Raw genomic sequence first — 21,922 nt, forward strand, 5'->3', positions numbered from 1 at the left:
GAAAACTACTGCTACAGAAAGCTAATAATAAAGAACATGATACATGAATCCCTGGATAATTCACATCCAGGTTGATCTATATGAAAGAATACTTAAAGATAGTCCAAAATTTCCTATGCACTGCGATTCAACCCTTCCCTGATAATGAGTTCTTGTCTTGCCAGATTTGGAACAAACCAGTCCACTGTTCTGCATAAGAACCTTATCACGCCTTTCAACCAAGATCGTCATTCGAATGTTTAAATTATTATGTTTTAAAAATTTGACAACTTGAAACATAACTACACATATGATTATTAATGTCAACTTCCTTCTAGGGTATCGAGCCCTTAATCTTGCCGTGACAATACCTACAAGAAACCTTCAGCCCTGCCATACAACCATTACTATAATATTTATTATTTATTAATAATTATTAATAAATAATAAATATTTTAATAATTTACAAGCAATTTTTTATTTTTTTTTTTAATTTACTTTTTTAAAAATTATTATAATAATCAGGGATCCAAATTTTTTTTTTAAATTAATTGCTCTCAAAACAGAATAATAATATTTTTTCGAATTTTTATAAAAAAAATAATTTTTAATTGCCTTATAGCTGGAAATGGCTAGCCGTCCCCGGGACAGCTAGGGGATGGCTTGGGTGTCCCCTACCATCCCCAAGACGGTCAACGGTCTCCGGGAAAAAAGTTGACCGTCCCTGAATTTCCGGGACAATTTCCAAAAATTTTTGGGGATCGAGGACGGCTTGGAAACGTTTCCAGTCGTCCCCAAGTCCCCGAAACGGTTTCCGTTTCCGAGACGGGTGCCTTGAGGCCGGAAAGGTGTTTCTAGGTAACGCTGGCAAGAACTTAAAATGGAAATATAGAATTTATTTCCTAACTATGAGATATCTGTCGCAGACTGGATTCTACAGAACAATGAAAGTTCTGATTCCATGGTACTACAAATAGGATTCAATCTTTCAGTGATGAAGAAAATTAGAAAGAATAATGATGTTGACTCAGGCAGAACATGGTCATTACCCATGGCAATAAGCAATCCATAGATTGTGCCATGTAATGAAGATAATCCAGTTGTTGACTATATTCAGTTATTGAGCACCTTAGTCATTTTCAACTGTTAGTCACAAAAGAAACCCATCAACCTCTTCCACAAGCAGCCACAGCAGGCTGCACTGAAATGAATTTTGAAAGAATGGTTCTTCGGTATTCTTTCCAGTTTTTGCTGCTTTCTTGTTTTAGTAGAAGCCAAGATTTTCTCTCTATTGAACTCTTCATACTGGAAGACAGGTCTATTTTATTTTCCAGCAACAGGAAAAGCACTCTCTCAAAATCTTATAGGATTTTCATCTCACCTAATTGAGCCCAGTCAGGCAAGACAGCCTAAATGGCCTGAGCGAGCAGGTCAAAACCAACAAATTAAGCAAGTGAGAACAGCTCAAGCTAATTCTCTAATTGAACAGGCTGCCTAAGAAATGAGGAAACATATAATAAACAGTTTAAAATTATCCAGATATGATACATGGTGCTGACCTTACTCTTTCCCTTTTTGCTTTCCTCAAAAAATAGTGCCATTCAGAATGCATAGGTAAAAATTAATACAATCAACATAAAACTAAATACTGCAATGCATAATAAGCAAGAGAATGAAGCTAAAAGCCTTTGCAGATGACAGCATGCACACTTTCTACATTCCAGTAATTAGTATAAGCTAGACATAATACATTATGAATTCTTTTGCAGAGCAAATGTATGGATCCTTAAACCAAATGTTTAGCCAGAAGACACCTCCTGAACTTAGAAAGCATATATAGTTCCATCAAATAACAAAATACGCAACATTTGCATTATCTTGTCCAACAATCCAGCTTACTTCCTATTTAGCTTTTCTTACAAAATACACACAAAAAATTGAAATAATAACATAAACCAAATAAAACAGAGCAGTATTAAACAGTATAACGCACTTTCAATCAGATGGTCACCATCCTCATTGTTGTAGATAATAGCTGCATGAAAACCAGCTGCCTGTGCATTTCGTACTTTTAAGTCAAATGAGCAGATTCCTCTCTTAATAAGTGCAAATTGAGTGCTTGTATCTTCTCCAGGAATAGACTTGTTCACAAGAGGCGAGCATGCATCAAAAGGTTCTGTCACTTGAACAGTTCCACAAACTCCTGACTGTGTCACAAAGGAAGCTGAAAACCAAAAAGCACAAGTATTTTCATATACAGTGACAACTATTTCTTAAAGAGTTAAACCCTTAATGACACCTTACATATGTATGTACATACAGTTAATAAAATAGAATCAGTAGGGTTACATAATCTTTTTATGACATCATACAACAAAGCACAAATCAAGAGGGACTCCCCATAACATCATTAAAAAGGAAGCATCCTACGCTTTTCACATTGAGTCGAGAAAGGTATTAAGCTTTCTGTTACAGAATTCTTAAGGGTATGTGATATTTCTCCATCTGTAGTACAATCCAAATTAAAAGCATATTATATAGCGTCAATCAGAATGTGAATAAACAAATTACAGTCAACAAGAAAAGAAATAAATTTAGTGCTTGCTTTGACCAGGCTCAAGCTTACACTAAACATTAAAGGAGCTTAGATTGCAATTCCAGAAGTTCATATTTTTTTACTAAAACATGCATTAAGACAGTTTTGTCATTTTATAATTTGCAAGAATTAGCATAATTTTATGTGATTACCTGCTGCCCAATCTGCCTCTGCATGTTGTATTAAACTAGGTGTGAAGGATAAGGGAAAAACCATCCATAATAATCCTTTACATAAGATTGGACATTATATCCATCTCCTACAATGAATGAACCCATTTTTATTTTGGTTCTCTCATGTACACATATGAATGAATGCTGCCTAGACAACTTGTTTCAGCTTGTCCTATGACTAAATAGGGAGCTGAATAGTATCTTAAATACAGGATAGCTGTTATGATGGAGAAAGCTAGCAATAAACCAAGCATGGTTATCCACTGAGGTGATGGCTGAAAATCAATTGCATCAACACATGAACAAAGAGAAAACCTAAGGATGACTAAATCAGCCTAGAGTCTAACAAATAACACTAAAAAATGGCAAATCTAGGGCTTGGAAGGGTGTATTTCCAACTAAGCACAATGTGTACTAACAAATGCTACTTACCACAATAAATCAAGTAATACACTCATTAAAGGAGTAATTGATAATTGTTTGTATCATAAAAATCTGAAATTGTTGAGACCCTGAAAGGGTTTGTCAAGGTCAATTTTAATGGGGCCTCTAAAGTAGTTTGCCAATTTAAGATTGAGTCAATATTTAGGGTTGGGGTTCATTGATATGGCTGATCCCCCCCCCCCCAAGTTTAGTACAGCTGAGTATGGCAGTACACGCATGCGCACATATATTTATTAAAAGTAGATCCAAACCTCTCATAATTCATTGATTCAATGTCAAGTGTCAAATCAATACAAATTTACTATCAATAATCTTCACCTTGCTCTTCATCCAAAGCATAAAGGTCAGCATTTGGTTCATTTGAACCACAAGCAGCAGCAGCGCCGCTCCCACTATCCATGTCATGTATTGGTTTTGCCTCATCTAAAGAGACTGAGTGGTGCAACAAAAGCATTTAAGTCGAAAAACTCAAGGGTTACATCCCAATTCCTCATCACACCCTCCTTGTAATTGGCTTTTTTATGTGACGAGATGCAAGTTGGAATGCCCATAGACCAACTCCTCTATTCTTTTTGCAGCCAAGTGGTTGCACATAAATGAGTGGATAAAGGAGTATGTTTCCAAATCCACTTACCCACGAAGGACTCACAACCTATTGAAATTGCATACAAAGTCAATACAACATTTGCATTTATAAAACATAATATATAGCTATAAAAGGTTAGAAAAATAAAAATGCATACCTAGGATATGTTGGAATCACCGCTGTCGTTACGCCAAAAGCTCAAGCCGTCAACGAACGGGAGAGCGGCTAGAGACAAGGATCTACGAGAGGCGGGAGGAAGCACATGTCGCGAATCCCAAAGGAGGTGCTGACCAAGTCAACAATCTCCCCCTTAGCACCTACTAAGGGTTCTGCACCGACGGAATGAAGGAGGCCTCCTGGGATTCGAACCCATAGCCCAACGCTCTGATACCACTTGTTAGAATCACCGTTGCCGTTATGCCAAAAGCTCGAGCTGTCAATGAACAGGAGAGCGGTCAGAGACAAGGATCCACGGGAGGCGGGAGGAAGCACATGTCACAAATCCCGAAGGAGGTGCTGACCAAGTCAACAAGAGAGGATTTTTATTTGCAAGACAACAAGTATATAGAACCTTGGCCATATATATACCACCATTCATTAGCATCCTTGTAGTGGTCTCAAAAAGCACTAATATCATAATTCCTTAAAGATAGAAGGTGGCTAAACTAACCCAAGACAATACTTTGAACATTTGGATCAACGAACATTTTTTTGAATGCCACATTGTACGATCAACAACCCCTTGATCTCTATATATGGTGCCACACTCCTCAACAAACAAAGTATCTCTATGCTATAATATTTGGGGACAAAGCAAATGTAAGAAGATGCAAGCATGTGGTCATCGTGTCACAACGCTCAACAATGATTCTTTGCACTCTTTTGAAAATGCATGGAGTCTTTAAAGCTAAGTTGCCAATTCAGGATCGAATTTGGATTCAAGGTTGGGGTTCAGTGATATGGTGAATTTTACCCCATTTCAATATAGTTGGTTATGGTAGTACACACACACATATTAAAAATATATAAAAATACGCATAATTCGTTGATCAATGTCAAGTGTCAAGTCAATATAAAATTACAATCAACAATCTTCATATTGCTCTTCGTCAAAAGCATCTTAGAACCACGAGCAGAAAAAGTGCCACTCCCACTAGCCATGTCATGTACAATTTCCCTAATTGAAAAAAACTAAGTTGTGCAACAAAAGCGTTTAAGTCAGCACACTCAAGGGCTTCAACCTAATTCCTCATTTGCCCCTCCTTATAATTGGTTTTCTTATGTAACATGAAACACAAGTTGGAATGCACATAGACCAACTCTATTTGTTCTTTTTGCAGCCTACTAGATGCACTTAATTCAATGGATGAAGGAGCACATACTCCACTTCCACATGGCCAAAGAAGAAATCACAACCTACAAAAATTGTGTACAAATTCAATATAACATTTTCAATTATAAAACATAATATATAGCTGTGAAAGGTTAAAAAATTAAAAATGCATACAATAGACTATAGGTATATAGAGACTTGGACATGGATGTACCACCACTCATGAGCACCATCCTTGCAGTTCTCTTGTAAAGCATAAATATCATGATTTCTTAAAAATATAAAGTGGCCAAACTCAAAAAGGCAATACTTTGAACATGTATATCGGGGAACATTATTCAAAATGCTGCCCTATACCTGTCAACAAACTCTTGATCTCTATATGGTGCCACCCTTGTCAACAAGGAAAGTATCTTTATGTTGTAAAATCTTGGGAACAAAGCAAATACAAGAAAATCCAAGGGTTTGGTCATCTTGTTCCGATGCTCAAAAATGATTCTTTATGCTCTTTTGAAAAATGCTTATGTAGGGTCATTCTCCTTGGCTTCTATTATGGTCCTTATTCTTTCAATCATGGAGTTTAGTGACATCAAAAATTCCATCCAAACATGGGGATCTGTATCAACAAGCCTAATCATATTTGCATTTGTCTCAATGAAACTCAAAATATAATCCATATAATCCCACCAATCATCACCTAGGATCGATGCATGAATTTTTGAGCTCTATCTATATTTGATTGCCTCTAATACACTCTACAAATTGCTAATGATAATGGCACTCAATTGCTCTCACAAATTCACAAGTCATCTCTATAATGTCCCCTTTTATAAATGGCCTAGTTTTTGCCCTAAAATCCTACTAGGGTTAGGAACATTAACTTAATCATAAGATACCTCTAATTTATTGAAGAAATTCAACTATAGTGAAGCTAGAATAAGGTGACTTGATAGGGTGCCCTAGATATCCTCTACCCTAAGGCCGAGAGCAGATATATCATCCCTCTTGGCCTCATGTGGCTCGTGCCATCCAGATGAGGTGGTGTACCTAGTGAGGTGGCCTATAACCATTTCGCTTCTTCATGTCATTCAATTCTACTTCCTATGATTGGACTACTTAGTATGTTGATCCACCATGACAGAGGGTTGAGGTTCCATCCCTTCTAAAGCCCAAAGGCAGTACTCCTTGTACCCCCTTGGCCTCATGGGACCATGAGGTGGCATACCTAGAAGAGTACCCCATCGCCGTTCCCCTCCTTGTAATTCCTCATTGCCCCTATCATGGCTGAATATAATAATCACACAGGATATATAATGAATCCTAGGCAGTCCTAAACATACAGCAAATTATAAACACTCATAAACAGTCATATATATTATAAACAATCATATATGTTACAAAGAGTTATAAACAACAGCATATTATTAATCATCAATGAGCAGATAATATTCATCATGATGTGCATTAATACCCAAACTCACAAGTATATTTGAACTGCTGTATGTTTAATTATTAATATTCAATCTGATTTCATTCCATGACCCTTGAATGCTTGGAATGATATCTCCTTTATACTTTATTGGTGGAAGAGTCACCACCTTTCACAACAATTGAGTCACCACTTCTCATTGCTGCTTTTGAGAATAATACATTATTCTGCAAATTGATCTCCCTTTTATCTCTTCCTCAAATGAACCTTCTTCCCTTTATATCTTTCCATGTGAGGGACAGGTCACATCTCTTCATCATGCCTGCCCCTTGGCAAGAGACACAACCTTTCACAATTAGCACCCTTTGAAATAATACAACCCTTCATAATTTTTGCCCTTTGAAAGAGACACAACCTTATCTACTTTCCATTCCTTTCTTCCTCCATTAATCCTTCCTTGATTCCCATGCTTCATTCATTTCTTCCCTCCTCCTTATCCCTTTTCAAATGATCTCTTCTCTCTCATTCCATGCCTTTTGACCATTCATTGACTTAATTACATTTTAATTATAATATATTATATTTTTATTATTTTATGTCTATTATCATTTAATATTAAATCCTATTTCAAAATAGGGACATTACAATCTCAAGATAACTGTGTGTGATGTGAAACAAGTCTTATCAAAGGGCTTCATATCAACAAACCTAATCATATTTAGGTTCGGCTCAATGAAACTCAAAATATAATCCACATGATCCCATCAATCCTCATCTAGGATCAATGCATGACTTTTTGACCTCTATCTAAATTTGATTGCCTCTATACACTCCACAGATTGCTAATGATAATGAACACTCAATGCCTCTTACACTTTCACAAGCCATCTCAAGAAGATTGTGTGTGAGCGCTTTTGCAAAGATGTGGGTATGCAAGTTAATATTAGCAAGACCAAGATCATGACCTTCTCAAATAAAAGGAAAAAGAAACAGTTTGACTTCTTTTTTGAAGGTAGTATCCTAGAGGAAGTAACGAAGTATAAATACTTGGGGATTAACTTGAACAACAAGCTCAGTTGGGAAACTTGCAAAAGGAAAGGAACTTTGGGAGGTTGAAGAGAACTTTTTGCTCTTCAAAATAGATGCAAAGAGGCAGAGTTATGGGATTGGAAAACTATCCAAATTTTGTTTGGCCTTTTAGTTATATTGGTGATGCTTTATGGGTGCAAAACTTGGACTAGTGGTACTTCTGATACCAAATGGATGTAGCTAGAGAGAATTCAAAAATGCTTGATCACAAGCAAATTCAAGCTAAAAGCATCATTTTCCCACAATTTTTTCCTTGCTGAAACAACTACAATTCCTATTGAAGCCATCGCTGTTGTGTGTCTTTTGAGATATCTAAAAAAAGCTGAGCAGATGGAAACAAATCGCTGGCACAATATTGTATTTAAAGATGTCTTAGATGAAAGAAAGAAGACATGAATGAAACAAAATAGTAAGTGGATGAGCAGGTGGCAAATTCACTTAATTCTTGTCCTAAAGAATAAAAGCTTATGTGGTTAAGAAATTTTGCAAGGTTATGTGGACAAAGGTGGTTGGGAGAAAGAAGTATTACCTTGAAGAATTTAACCCCAACATGGACCATCAACAAAAGGCATATATAGAGGCCAATATCCCTTGGAGATCAAAAAAGATTTTCATTGCCCAACTGAGGATTGACTCACATCGTCTTTGATGGTGGAAAAGGCCAAAAGAGGTTTGGGAAGAGAGGATTTGTATCTTGTATACAGTGGGACCTGTGGAAACTGAAAAGCACTTTATTTTAGATTGCAAAGCATACAATGATATCAAGGACAGCTACATAAATGATTTAGCAGTGGCTTCTTTTCAAGATTTATTTAGTGAAGAATGGGTAGAGAAATTAGGAGAGCTCATTATCAAACTAAATTGCAAAAGGTCGACCCTTCACAATGCAAAAATACCAAGGTCCACTGTCCCCTAGGCTTTCTTTGACCTTGTGGACATTAAAAGTCTTATATTATATTCTATTCAACCTAACATTGTGTAAAAAAATGAAACAAATTATAAAATTAAAAAATAGATGACATATCTTCAAATTATAATATTTTATTATTTATTTTATAGCAAACTAAAACTAAATCAAAAATTTAAGTAAAAATATTGAAATTTCGTTAACTTAAATTAATAGATGATACTGTAAGGCCAACAAGAGGCTTGCGCAGTTGTTCCTTGGATAGAGGAAGTGATCTTTCTTTTGCTCTCTCACTTACACTATCAAGATCTTCTTGTTCTTTAATATATGCCCTGATTTGCTCCTTTGGCAATCCAAATAAAAACAAGGAAAAGATCTTGAAAATTCTAAAAAAAATCTCAAAATGCATGAAATAATCTCAAAACTAACTTACCTTTGATTGATAAATCTCATAGGTGCAGCTATTTCTCTCCTTTAACACTTTGCAAACAAGGTAAAATTACTTTGCCAAACAATCCTTCATCGATGAAAACATAACCAAGAGGCCTCGAGAAAGAAAAATATAAAGTGGGCTTTTCAGTCTCTTGTATTTGCCAAATGAATGTTGTTCGAGTCATTTTCTGCCAAATTAGGTCACTTTAAGTCAATTTAGGAGTTTAAAATGTGTTTTTTGCTTTTGAGAAATGGTTTAAATGCTTCTTTTCCATCTGGCCTGCAAGTACACACCAGGTACATCATAGGCCAAGTTTTCCTAGGGTGTCCAAGCCAGATCGTAGGTGAACCCAAGCCCATCCCAGCCCCATACCCAAAGTCAAACCCAAACCAAACCAATCAACTCGCAGGCCATTTCTACCTAATCCAGGTTCACAACTCTTAAGAGCGAATTCGAAGCTTTCCGGAGCTCATAGTAGTTTGCCAGATTCTAGAGGGCAACTAGTTAAGGGCTTCTTTTGGGGCTTGAAAACTAATAATAAAACAAAAAGGTCAGAACTGGTGGATTGTTTGAGCTTAGTTGTTTCAGTGGGCTATAAGAATTTGAATACAGAAGGAGATTCTATGATAGTTATCAGTGATTTGAATAAAGTAAAGACTCAAGAGTTTGAAGTTTCAGAATTTCTTGGAGGAAGCTCTCAAGTTTTATGAAATCTTTGATAATATCTTCTTCAAGCACTGTTATAAAAAAAGTAACAAATTGGCAGATTTTTTGGCAAATGCAGACAATGAGCAGTTTCTCTTTATGCTTGAAATTAGCAATAGACAGAAGCTTGGGGGTGGGTGGGGGGGTTGGCCCCTCTCTTGTTAGCTGAAAGAACCTTTTAAACGTCTTCTTTGTGCCTTGACCTTTTTTAATTTTCTTTTTTATTTATTTGATTTTTTCCTATTTTGGCAAAAGGGTGGCCGACAGTCTTCAAGGTCGATGCTCTAGAGATTTGAAAATAATTTCCCTGCACATGTGTGAGGCTTAGTTTGATTGCTCAGCTTTTGGTAGCCCTTTTTTCCTATTGGTGGCATGTGGTAAGTCTATTTCTTGCAGCAACTAGAAATTTGCTCTGATTATTGTTCTGGTGGCTATCTAAGCTTATAAAGATTGGACAATGACACTATCTAGCTATGGGGTTTGGGATCCCTTCTACAAGGGAATTGTCTCTAACAAAGGGCTGAAAAATGTCTTCTTCTGCCCCAATTCTGAGACCTTGCACTTTATCAATGCTATCCTATGCCCTGATGGTTTGGAAAATACAGGGAGTTTTTGGTCAAGAGCATCAATTGTTGACTTCAAGAACAATCTAGGGGATTTGATTGTAGACAAAACTGCCAAAAACTAGATTTGTCATGTGATCCTCCACACTGGAAAGTCAGGTTGTCTGCTGAGGCTTCTGTCATGGCCCTGCCATGGTTAAGATTTAAGAGCAAATCGCAGTATAATTGCAAGCCTTGACTAGTGGCCTCCATTGCCCTAGCGAACCTGCAAATCAAACAAAAAATTAAGGTACTCAAGGAAGATGAGCAAACCTTGCCAGGAAACATAATTGCAGTCCTTAGCAAATCACAGCACTAACTCCAATCACTGCCCATTATCTTGGACAAAGGAAATAACAGGCCAGCAATCCATTAAAAAGATTGATCAATATTAACAAAAGATTAGTGGGCAGCTATTCCTAAACAAAGATAATTAATTGATACGATTAGCATTACAATATCAAATAGAATATAAATATAATTATTTTGTTTAGTCAACAGCAGAGGTTGAAGAGGCAGCGGTTCTGTAGAGGATACGCCTCTTTTGAGAAGGGTTATCTTTGGCAAAGGTTGTGACTATTTGTTCCCTCTTGAGGGCTATATAAGACAGATCCTCACTTGGAGAAAGAGGGAAGCATTGGGAAAACAGCATTTAATCCATAATCAGAAGTGCAGGTCTGATTTAAAAGATAAGGCAGCAATGAGAAGACATGACCCTTTAAATGGATGTCTCTTTCCAAAGAGATATGTCTCCTCAATAAAATATGAAATTATAAAAGGAATCGAAGGAGATCAGATCTGATACAAGTAATCTGCATTCAGAAAACAGCAGTCTTGTGATCTAGCAAGTATTGCGGTATGCAATGTGATGATATTGTTTAACTTAAAATCTCTTATGTATTTTTGATAAAGTTAATAATGAGAGTTGCTAATCTATCTAGACTCTTTATTTATTTATTTAATCTATTTATTCTCCTACAAACAATCATGTAGAGGTTAGTAAGGAAAAACGATTGAGAGGGCAGAGACGGGTTCCCCAATCTAAGTAGCCCACCCCATGTTGGATGGACAAGAGTTCCTGCCACTTGTGGGTCAAGGGGTGCTATACCACGCACTTGGGCGTAGTTGCGGCAAATGATTTCTAGGCACCCTATCATGCTTTCCTCTCCAATCCCTACTATGGTTGATTATTGGAAATGAAACTATAGATTAAGATCCCAAATAGGTGATGCTATTTAACTTAATTGTTTATTTACTTTAACGGTTCAATAGCTATTATATGATTTAATTATAGAATACTATTTGTAAACAAATTATGTTGTGGAATTGTTACTTTGGGCAAAAAACAGGTATACCCCAACTAGGGGTCATTGCAGCTTCAAAGCAGGTTGCAGAGTAGGCCAAATGTAAGGATCTGGTTCATGGTCTGCAAGAGGAGATTTTAGTTTTGAGTAAGGAAATTCATACACTTTTTCTACTGAAGAACGATTTGGCATACTTTTGCAAGGATTTAACTCTTTCATGCCCAGATTTTACAAGGAATGTCATAGCTTTAACTTTTGCATACTTTTTCTACTGAAGAACGATTTGGCATACTTCCATACACTGTTAAGGAGCTAAGTATCACTTTCACCTATCACAGTCAGCACGTCAAGGAAAATTCCAAGACTAGGTATACATTCCAAGGTGAAGGATTCCAAGGTTGAAGGTGAAACACATAAGGCAAAATTCCCAGGTATGATGAAGGATAGATGAAAGTGATCAAATTAGATAAGATGATGTAATTTGGGAATACCTCCCACCATTATCGCATTCATCATGAAGCAATTTGAAATGTTAAGTATCAAGAGATATTGTTCAACTACTAACCCTAATTGGGGTTTTATCTTGTAATCTTGGCCGTTGATTTGGATTTGATCCTAGCCATTCACTTGTAAAGAGAAGTCTATATAAGGCTTGCTCTCCCCATTTGTAAAGGTTAATAGTTGATCAATAGGCATTAGATAGCATGTAGCTAGAGGTAGAGTAGGAGGAGAAAGCAGAAATTGTTGCCAGGTCGTGTAAATAAACATACTTTTTTCATTGAATTTAAGGTGAATAGTGGTGTTTCTTCTACATATTGCATGGTTTCTTGTTATATCCTCAAAATTAGATAAAGTTCATTGATTATGGCGGATGCTTATGAAGATATTATGATGAATTCCTTGGTTCATACTTTTCATAGTTTGTTGATCGTAAGCTACAGTGTAAAGTTAGCTTGAGCCTCAATACTATGCTAAGTTCGATTGTGGATACTTGTTCAAGTTGCGCCAATATTGGGTAGTTGAGTGATGTATTCATAGTATGAAAATCTTTCATTTCCTTAGAAGATTGCATCAAGTTTGCGTAGTTGTTGTCATCATGGCGAAGCAAATCTTGGTTTGAGGGAGTTTGTCTATCTAAGTAACATTCATTGTCATCATTGATCTTAGGAGGAGCGTAGTCTTTCTAAACCTTTTATCCTTTTGCCTTTTTTTAGAAGTAAGTTTAAGATTACACATTCCAACAAAGTTCAAACAAAACGTAAGTCTCCTTGTGATTCTAGCAAAATCACATCAACACATTGAGTCTATTCATGTATAAAGTCAATAATTGACTATCGGAAGCTTGGAGTCGTCTTGTTTGATCACATAGTTTAGCATCCAAGACGTCTTTGTTCAAGAGAGGATAGAATACTTAGTATTTTATTCTATATTGCATGGTGTCACAAAACACACATCAACAAAATTGGCACTTGAAGGAGGGCATGACAATGAATGCATGAACAATGGATGCAAAAACTTATCAAGTCATATTTTGAAGCAGTCGCCAACAGAATTTGCACAAGAAAAGAAGGTGATCGTTGAACTATCAATTGGATTTGCAAAAGGAAGATGACATTCAATGTTCAAATCTTTCGCAGCTGGAATTAAAATGAGCTTTCAAAGCTGAATTTGAGATATGCTAGATCTCTTTTATGTTGAAAATCCCCACAAAAAAAAGTGAAAATTTTGAAAAGCAAAAAAATAAAAAATTAGAAAATTCAAATAGAAAGATTTCTTAATGAAGGGGTAACAACATCGCCAAGATGATCAACAAGTTGATATCTTTCAACTTTGGTGGACTTTGAATGCGCAACTTCATCCACAATTTGTCAGAACTTGCAATGCCAAAGAAGTGTAGAAGTCATGAGACTATAGAGCATGATGAGGTGCATTGCTTGACGTTTTTTTCAAGAGTGGAGCTAGCACTACAAGGAAAGATCTTCCTTTGGGATATTCCAAAACCAAAAGAAGCCAATAATTTCAGTGTTCCAGAGAGTAATGATACATTCAGGGGGTTCAAGGGGATAATCGAAAATCAATAAAGTCTTGATGGTGACTTATGTTTAGAAAGCATATTGCTACCTTTGTGGTGCAAGATTCACAACGATCTGCATTCGGAATTCACTTGTTCATTGTGTCAAGAGGCAATCAATCAAGTCAGATGTCAATTTGAAGTACCCGAGTCAGCAAATGAGTGCATCATAGACAAAATTTGGACGATATATCATGTAGTTGATGAATATAGAAGAAGAAAAGAAGAGTGCAATGCAACATCATCAGGCAATGGGGTTAGCACAATTGAGCTTGACAGTCAATCTGCCATTATGGAGAACAAGTTTGCATACCTTGCGCCCAAGGAAGGATGTAGTGAGGTAGAGAATGTTCAAGCTAAAGAATTTGTGACAAGCGATGATTAAGATGTTGATTCGGTAATCAAGGAAGAAAGTGATTCATATCCATTGCAAGAAGAGGAATTCCTTGATGAATATTCATTCATGCTACAAAAAGAGATTCTTGAGAATGAATTGCAAGAGATTTCATGCATCCTTGGAGAGAAAGACAATCATATTGATATGTTGAATGGAGAACTATAAGTTATCACTAGTGAGTCCAAGTATGAAGAACAATTCGATAGGGCACTGAAAGACATCATCATCATCATGCTATTCGAAGGGGCGCTGAAAGATCTCATTGAGGAAGTACAAGAGGAGTCACTATCGACGTTGTTCCAAGACAAACGAATTGCTGCAAGAGACACAATTTGTCATCAACTTTGACCTCCCGAAGCGTTACTGGATAAGTTGCAAAAAGATAGTACAAATGAGCCAAGCAGTCAAGGCGTCACAATTGAGGGTAACTTGGCGCCCAAAGAAGTTGGGGAAACGATAGAGGACGTTAAACTTAGCAAGATGGTGGTAAGTGAAGATCAATGCTTGGTAACATCAAGGCATGAAGTGCTACAAACCATGGACACTTGTGAGGATCATCAAGAGATTGAGAAGGAAGACGTAGCAGAAGGCATAGGTGACTTGAAATAAAATATTATTACACATTTGATGCTCCACTATTCCAAGAACAAGGAATTGAGTATTATACTATTCAGGAGGACAACATCCTTGGTGAGTGTTTATCCTTGCTACAAGAGGAAGAGTCAAATGAGAAGCTTCAAGCAATCCTGAAGGAAGAACTTTCAAGCATCCTTGAAGATGAACAATTGGAGTTAGAGAGCGAAGGGCACTTTGAGGTGGTGCTACCATCAATGTCAAGATTGGAGCAACAACTAGAGGAAATTTTTGAAGATCAAACACTTAAGGAGACTCTAGTTTTTAAAGATATGCTTATGGAGTTGCACAAAGATGCATGGTTTATGCAAGATAGTGAACCTATTGTCACCACAGAACTGAAGAGCAAAGAGCTATTTGAGGTTGCATTGAGTCCATTCCTAAGGATTCAAGAAGAACCCGTGAGTGAGAATGAGCATGTCATGGATGCCCATGGAATGATCCATCACCAATGGCGACCTCCTGAAGCAGCTGATGATCTCTCTTCTTATGATGCATTGGTGGATGGCACACAAGGAGCACCATTTGAATGCAAGTCACGACATGTTGTCTCTTTCCCTAATCCTAGTTTTGAAAGTTATGAATTTGATTATGGGGGGTTAGGAAAAACAACTTGCACTTGGATTGACCATGGACATGATGAGCTGCCACAATTGACCATCTTGCGTGAGGAATTGATTGAATATGAGAATTGAATTGTGAGAACCTACTTTTCCATGTTTAAGGCTGAGTTTGCAAAACTCCAAACCATCACTTTTGCCATGCTCTTGTTGAACAATCTAAGAAATCATGTACATACTTATGTCTTTTGAGTCTTGTCCTTTCTAGGGAATCTTGTATATAGTCTTAGAGCAGGTTTCCTTTCTTGTGTTTTAGTTTAGTTGTTTTGTTGAGACAAGTGGTTAGTTTTGCCTTGAGTCAGTTGACTCAAGATTATTAAGTGGCCCAAGTACTTTAGTTTGGTTTTGGTTTGCTTTAGCTTAGTTTGCTATTAGTTTTAGTTTGCTTTGGTTAGTTGGTTTGCTTAATTTAGGTGTCCTTAGTGAGAACCTTCATTTGTGGGAAAGGCGTTTGTGTTGTTTTCTCATGCACTGGCTCAAATTGGATCTTATGTTTGGTTCATTTCCAAGATATCTACTTATGAAGTGCTTTAGAATCTGAGTTTGTTCCTCTCTAACTTTATCATTTGGTTAGGATTTCTACTTGACTCGAACGGGAATCACCTATTGTGTCTTGATATTGAAATCTTTTGATTATTTTACACAATTAATTGCTCTAAGTCATTGTGGTTTCTTAGGTGAAACCGTGGCTAGTGAAAAATCTTAAATCTCGCTTCAACGCCACTGTAATTCTCAAATCCAAGTGAGCTTCATTGCTTACAAGCCAAAGTGTGGAAAATATGTGAAAAGAAAGCAGTATCAAAAGAAAAGAAAAAGTGAGAAAGAAAAGAAAAAACCAAAAGGAAAAGAAAAATGAAATGAAAAGAAATATCAAAATACTTGGCTTTTGGTGTGTGGACATCTCCACAGGTACTAAAAGAAAAATTCATCGGAAGTAGAGCAATCGCCATGAGATTACAACGATAACCTCATTGAGGCTATGGACGCTCGCTGGCAACAAGGCTCTATGTTACACCCCACTTGTACCCTAGTTGTTTATATGTTGTGATTACGCCATGTTATATGTGTGCCCTAGTTGTTTATGCCAAAGATGTAAATATCTTAATCGGCAAAAAATCTTTTGGCTGAAAATTTTTAAAAAATCGGGAATCGGCAATAAATCGGGAAAAAATAGGCGATAAATCGGCAAATTTATCAAACATTTGAAAATATATAATTTCTTAAAATATTCTAATATATATTTAATATAAACGTTATACATTTATCATTGACTTAAGCATACATCTAATGTGACATATGTTTGTGCATCTATCCTCGTAATACATTTAATATATTTAATTTCTTAAAATTTAGTATACACGATATACATTTATCAAAAATAAGTATATTTATATTTTAATAATGTTAAAATATATATAAATCTATTTAATATTTTAATAATGTTAAAATATATATAAATCTAAGAAAATATAATATATTAAATTATATATTAAATTTATATTTATACATAAGACTTTGTTTTGGACAAAACATATATAATTTTCTTACCCTAAATAAAACACTGCACAACTAAATAGTATAATGATATTGCTTTATTGATGTCATCGTTGATACCCTTAGTTATATATGCGATGTCGGGCGTCGGGCGTCGGAAGTCGTAGGCAGAGCGTGTTCTAGCGTCGGGTTTATTTTTTCCTCCCACGTGTATTTTATTTCGCTTTTTCCTTTTAGGGTTTTGGTGATATTTTATTTTGAAATCGCGCTTTGAAGCTAAAAAACCCCGATTTTTTTCCGGAAAAAACTGTGATTTTTTATGAAAAATCTTTGTCGATTTTAATGCCGATTAAATCAGCCACGAATTTGGATCGCCAAATATCGCGATCTTCCCGATTTTTTTCCGATATTTGCATCTATGGTTTATGCTATATTTGCAAGATGTTTAATCGTGCCCTATACATTTCATGTTTTTAATTGATTGAACGTGCCCTAGATGTTCATGTATAATTGAATGATGTTAATTGTACTTAGAACAATGAATTGATGACTCATAATTGTTAGATTGATGTTTGATAAGTTAACATTATGGCATTAAGATGTTTTACTTTTGTTAAAGTTATTTTGAAAATATCAAGATTATGACAGGATTGTTGAGCTAACTAGTTGAACTGACCAAGTGTGTGCAAGAGTTTGTCGTCCTCCACGAAGGGAGGGGAAGAATCATCAGGCAGGAGGTAAGGAAAGGGAAAAACTCATGCCATCTAGAAACCCTAATGCCGAGTCAGGTCGTCTCACAATTGACCATATTATTTCCGTAAGCCTGTTGCGTTAGGTAACCTTTAGTGGTCTATTTAGAGGTTTTAGGGTTTCACAACCCTAAGTCATTTGTTTGGTTTCCAAGTTAATTTGTTATTATTATTAACTTATTTATTATTATTATTCTTATAATTAAATTAAAATTTGCAGTGGCTCATGTTTGATAACGTGTATATATATATATATATATAAAATATGTGAATACATGTATATGAGAGGATGTATATACGTCTGTATACGTGCTCCCATAGACATGTATACATAAGATATAGATTCATATATATAAATATATGAATATATTATATTAATATTCTTGCAACGTAAGGTTCATTTTTAAAATACTTAAGCCAACTCTATTTTGGCAATTTTAATAAAGCTAAGTATGAAAAGGGAGGAAGGCTTTCATATTAAATTAGACCAACTTTAATAATGTTTGAACCGCTAAAGCTCATATTGGTATAAGGCAAAATGTATCGATGGTGATATATATAATTAGAAATAATGGAGAACCCAAAAATCATCAAGCATAAATAAGGGAAGTATATGTTTTTTGTTTTTTTTTAAATGCATTGGATAAATCAAAAGGCAAAAGTATTCAATCCTTCAAGAAGAGTCGAGAAGGAAGCCATTTTGGTGCGACTCTTACCTTCACCAAGAAGAAACAGATGCAGGGATTTTTGTGTGACTCTTCTACCTTTCCCATGAAGGAATCATGCATGTATTTGGCGTGATTTTTAGGGTAAAAAGGAAGGGAATCCATATTGTGATGCATATAGTCGGGTTTTTGGAAAAACGGCAGGGGATATTTTTATGGTTGCTGGAAAATCTTTTTGGTTTTGCAAATTTAAAGCATAGGCTTTCTTCAATGGGGAAACCAGAGAATCACTGTGGAAAGGCGTTGTGTAGGATATATTCAGTCGCTTATTTCCTCATTATACAGGTCGTGTGATATTTGCAAAACCTAGTAAGCTTGTTATTTCCTCTATTCCTTCTTTTAAGTCAAATTCTTGGTTGAATTTATTTGAAAGGAAGGAAATGCATAAATACTCTCTGTTATATATCAATTTGACTGCAAGTTGGGCATTCTAGGGTAGGAATAATGTATTTTTTGTAAAACCATCTGCTCTTAAATTATTTTTCTTTTGAAATTAAAACAACCTGGAGTAGGAAAATGTAAATACTCATGGTTGCTGAATGGGGTTTGAAGATTTATTTAATTGTAAAGGAAATGCATTAACCCAGTGCCTAGCGTATAAGGTTATGATTATTGGGCTCTGATTTTTTTAAAAGAAAAAGAAAATTAGATTCTCTGCAGTTCTAATTTTTTATTTAAAAGAAATAAAACCCTTCAGTTCCACTGTATAGTATAAGGTTTGATTGAGGATTACTCTTGGTTAAGAGTATTCTCTGTCAGATAGTGTACTATACGGCTGTGAATAGGTAATTCTCAGCAATTAGAACCTAAATGTTGTGAATATAAGGCAGATTGTAAATCTCTGCAGTCACACTGTATAGTATAAGGTTTGACAGAGAATAACTCTTAGCAAAGAGTATTCTCTGTCTAGCAGTATGCCATACAGCTGTGAAGGCCTCCTTTGAACAATAGTTTTTAGTAACTCATCATTGACAGAATAGAACAGAGAATAAATCTTTGGCTGGAATAAATAGTATGGATTGGAAATACTAATTCAAGTCCATGTAGACTTGCACCAAACCTGAGTTTAACAAACCCACATAAGTATGGGGTTTAAAACAGTTACATGTATACTTAATATGGAAAATGATAAGCTTAAGTGATTGTTCCTACTTCCTTCAATACAGCCATTACGTAATACCAGAAGTGGGAATTAACAATCAGCAGTAAAGCTGCTCCCATGTTAGTGATTAAACCTTCACAAGTATGTGAACAGAAAAACAAAATCCCTAGATTAGAGAAGGGAAATGGGTAAGAGCAGAGCAGCGGTACCCTAATGCAGTTAGCATTTCTGTTAAAACAAAGCATACACTCAAACATTGCATTGACAGCAAAGACATGTCTTGCATGATGTTCATTCAAAAACTTAATGATTATATGGACGATTGGCAGCTCTTAGGTCATTTCGTCTTCACTAATTTAGGGAAGTAGTTACATTTTCTAATGCCTTATGTAATGATTGTGAGAATGATTAATCAAAAACCTTGATAAGATTTAGTGTTGATAACAAAATCATGAAATATTGTTGTGTGGCCAAGAGTCTCTACATGAGTACAGATATGGTCAACCATAAGCTTAATCATCTTGTTTCTAGACCTATGCCCTAGAACATTGAGTTGAAGCCGAGAAGGGTGGAACTTGAAGTCACACTTAAGTGTGGTTGCATCCATTGAAAACCTTGGCCAAGGTGGTGCTCTTATTATGAGCGTCAGTCAGTTCTTTAATCCAGATACACACCCAATCAGAGGTCATACTAGTTAGGGGTATCCTATAGTGTATGACCGACAACGGAACCGTGCAGGACTATACACCAAGTCTCAGAAGGCATGAGTTCAACTTCCTGTTACCTCCCTGCGAAGGGTTGGGCCAATCCAATTGGATATGGCACAGGGGACTAGTAAGTCTGTGGTTGGGTGGAAAAGTGCCCTAATGATACTTTCCCTCCCCATTGGTTAGTTGATAAAGTTATGAAAGTTTCAGAGTAATGACATCCGAAGAAATGTACTTTCTAAACCTTTCCTTTCAATTTAATAGAAATGTTTAAAGTTACATTTGTATTTTCTATTCATGCCTACAGCATAGTTCTTTGTTTAATTCAAGCTATCAATTAAGATCTAGTTTCGTTTCAACTAATTGATATTCAAAAAAAAAAAATTTCTAGTGTTTCTTTCTTTTCTGTTAAAAGTTGCAAAGTTGTTTTAAATGCTTTATTTCGTTTCGGCATGTTACACTCTATCTAGGATGCTTATGAAGTATGGATAACTCATGTAGCTAGTCATAGTGGATTCTAAGAGTCACAATGTTCTTGTGAGTTGGAGTGAATACATTTGATCCTGGTCATTCATTTGTAAAGAGAAGTCTATATAAGGCTTGCTCTCCTCATTTGTAAAGGTTAATAGTTGATCAATAGACATTAGATAGCAAGTAGCTAGAGGTAGAGTAGGAGAAGGCAGAAATTATTGCCCAAGACATGTAAATGAACATACTTTTTTCATTGAATTTATGGTCAATAGTGGAGTTTTTTCTACATATTGTATGGTTTCTTGTTATATCCTCAAAATTAGATAAAGTTCATTGATTATGGTAGATGCTTATGAAGATATTACGATGAATTCCTTGGTTCATACTTTTTGTAGTTTGTTGATTGTAAGCTACAGTCTAAAGTTAGTCTGAGACTCATTACTATGCTAAGTTCGATTGTCGATACTTGTTCAAGTTGTGCCAGTATTGGGTATTTGAGTAATGTATTTGCATTATGAAAATCTTCCATTTCCTTAGAAGATTGTATCAAGTTTACGTAGTTGTTTTCATCATGGCAAAGCAAATATTGGTTTGAGGGAGTTCGTCCATCTAAGTAACATTCATTGTCATCGTTGATCTTAGGATTAGCGTAGTCTTTCTAAACCCTTTATCCTTTTGCCTTTTTTTTAAAGTAAGTTTAAGATTCCACATTCTAGCAAAGTTCAAGCAAAATGTAAGTCCCCTTGTGATTCCAACAAAATCACATCAACACACTGAGTCTATCCACATATAAAGTCAAGACCTGACTATCGAAACTTTGGGGTCATCTCGTTTGATCACATAGTTTAGCATCCAAGAGGTCTTTGTTCAAGAGAGGATGCAATACTTAGTATTTTATTCTATGTTGCATGGTGTCACAAAGCACACGTCAACGGACTCATTTGAATTACAAATTTCCAATTGGCTGGGATATTAATTGGGTTAGATTGCATGCAACTACATAACTTTCAAGCTCATGGATAGAAGTGCCTTCTAGTTCTGACAGCACAAGTTTTTGCCCCCTTTGTTTGTTTTTTCTATATATTCACTTTTACATATACGGGTGATGACCCAAATAGAACCCACATTTACCAATCAAAAAAAGAAAGACAGCAATAGCCCAAATCTACCACTAATCTAATTCTTTTGTTTTTTTTCCAAATTACATATATATTGCTGGTTCAGAATCAGGTTTGAAATTGGGTTCAAAATTTTTGTTCCCCTATTTCAAAATGGTCTACTTCAGCCATACTATAATATGCAAAAATTGTACAGAACCAAATAGAGAAAAAAACTAATAATTGTTAAAGATAGCTTAACCTTAATTGTAAAAT

General features: G+C 35.7%; 1 protein-coding gene across 2 annotated transcripts in view; it reads right to left on the minus strand.

The window, feature by feature from the left end:
• LOC131080101 (receptor homology region, transmembrane domain- and RING domain-containing protein 2) overlaps positions 1 to 21,922 on the minus strand; it is a 97,557-nt gene that overhangs the window by 39,196 nt on the left and 36,439 nt on the right. The window contains exons 2-3 of one of the 2 annotated variants that reach the window (XM_059214041.1): positions 2,410 to 2,484; positions 1,973 to 2,203 (exon numbers count right to left, since the gene is read on the minus strand). In XM_059214041.1, the coding sequence (XP_059070024.1) occupies positions 1,973 to 2,203; positions 2,410 to 2,484 (306 nt within the window). The remainder of the gene's footprint in view (positions 1 to 1,972; positions 2,204 to 2,409; positions 2,485 to 21,922) is intronic. The other variant, XM_058018196.1, reaches the window with a different exon arrangement.

Source organism: Cryptomeria japonica, chromosome 11 (assembly GCF_030272615.1).
Source record: "Cryptomeria japonica chromosome 11, Sugi_1.0, whole genome shotgun sequence".
Lineage (NCBI taxonomy): Eukaryota > Viridiplantae > Streptophyta > Pinopsida > Cupressales > Cupressaceae > Cryptomeria > Cryptomeria japonica.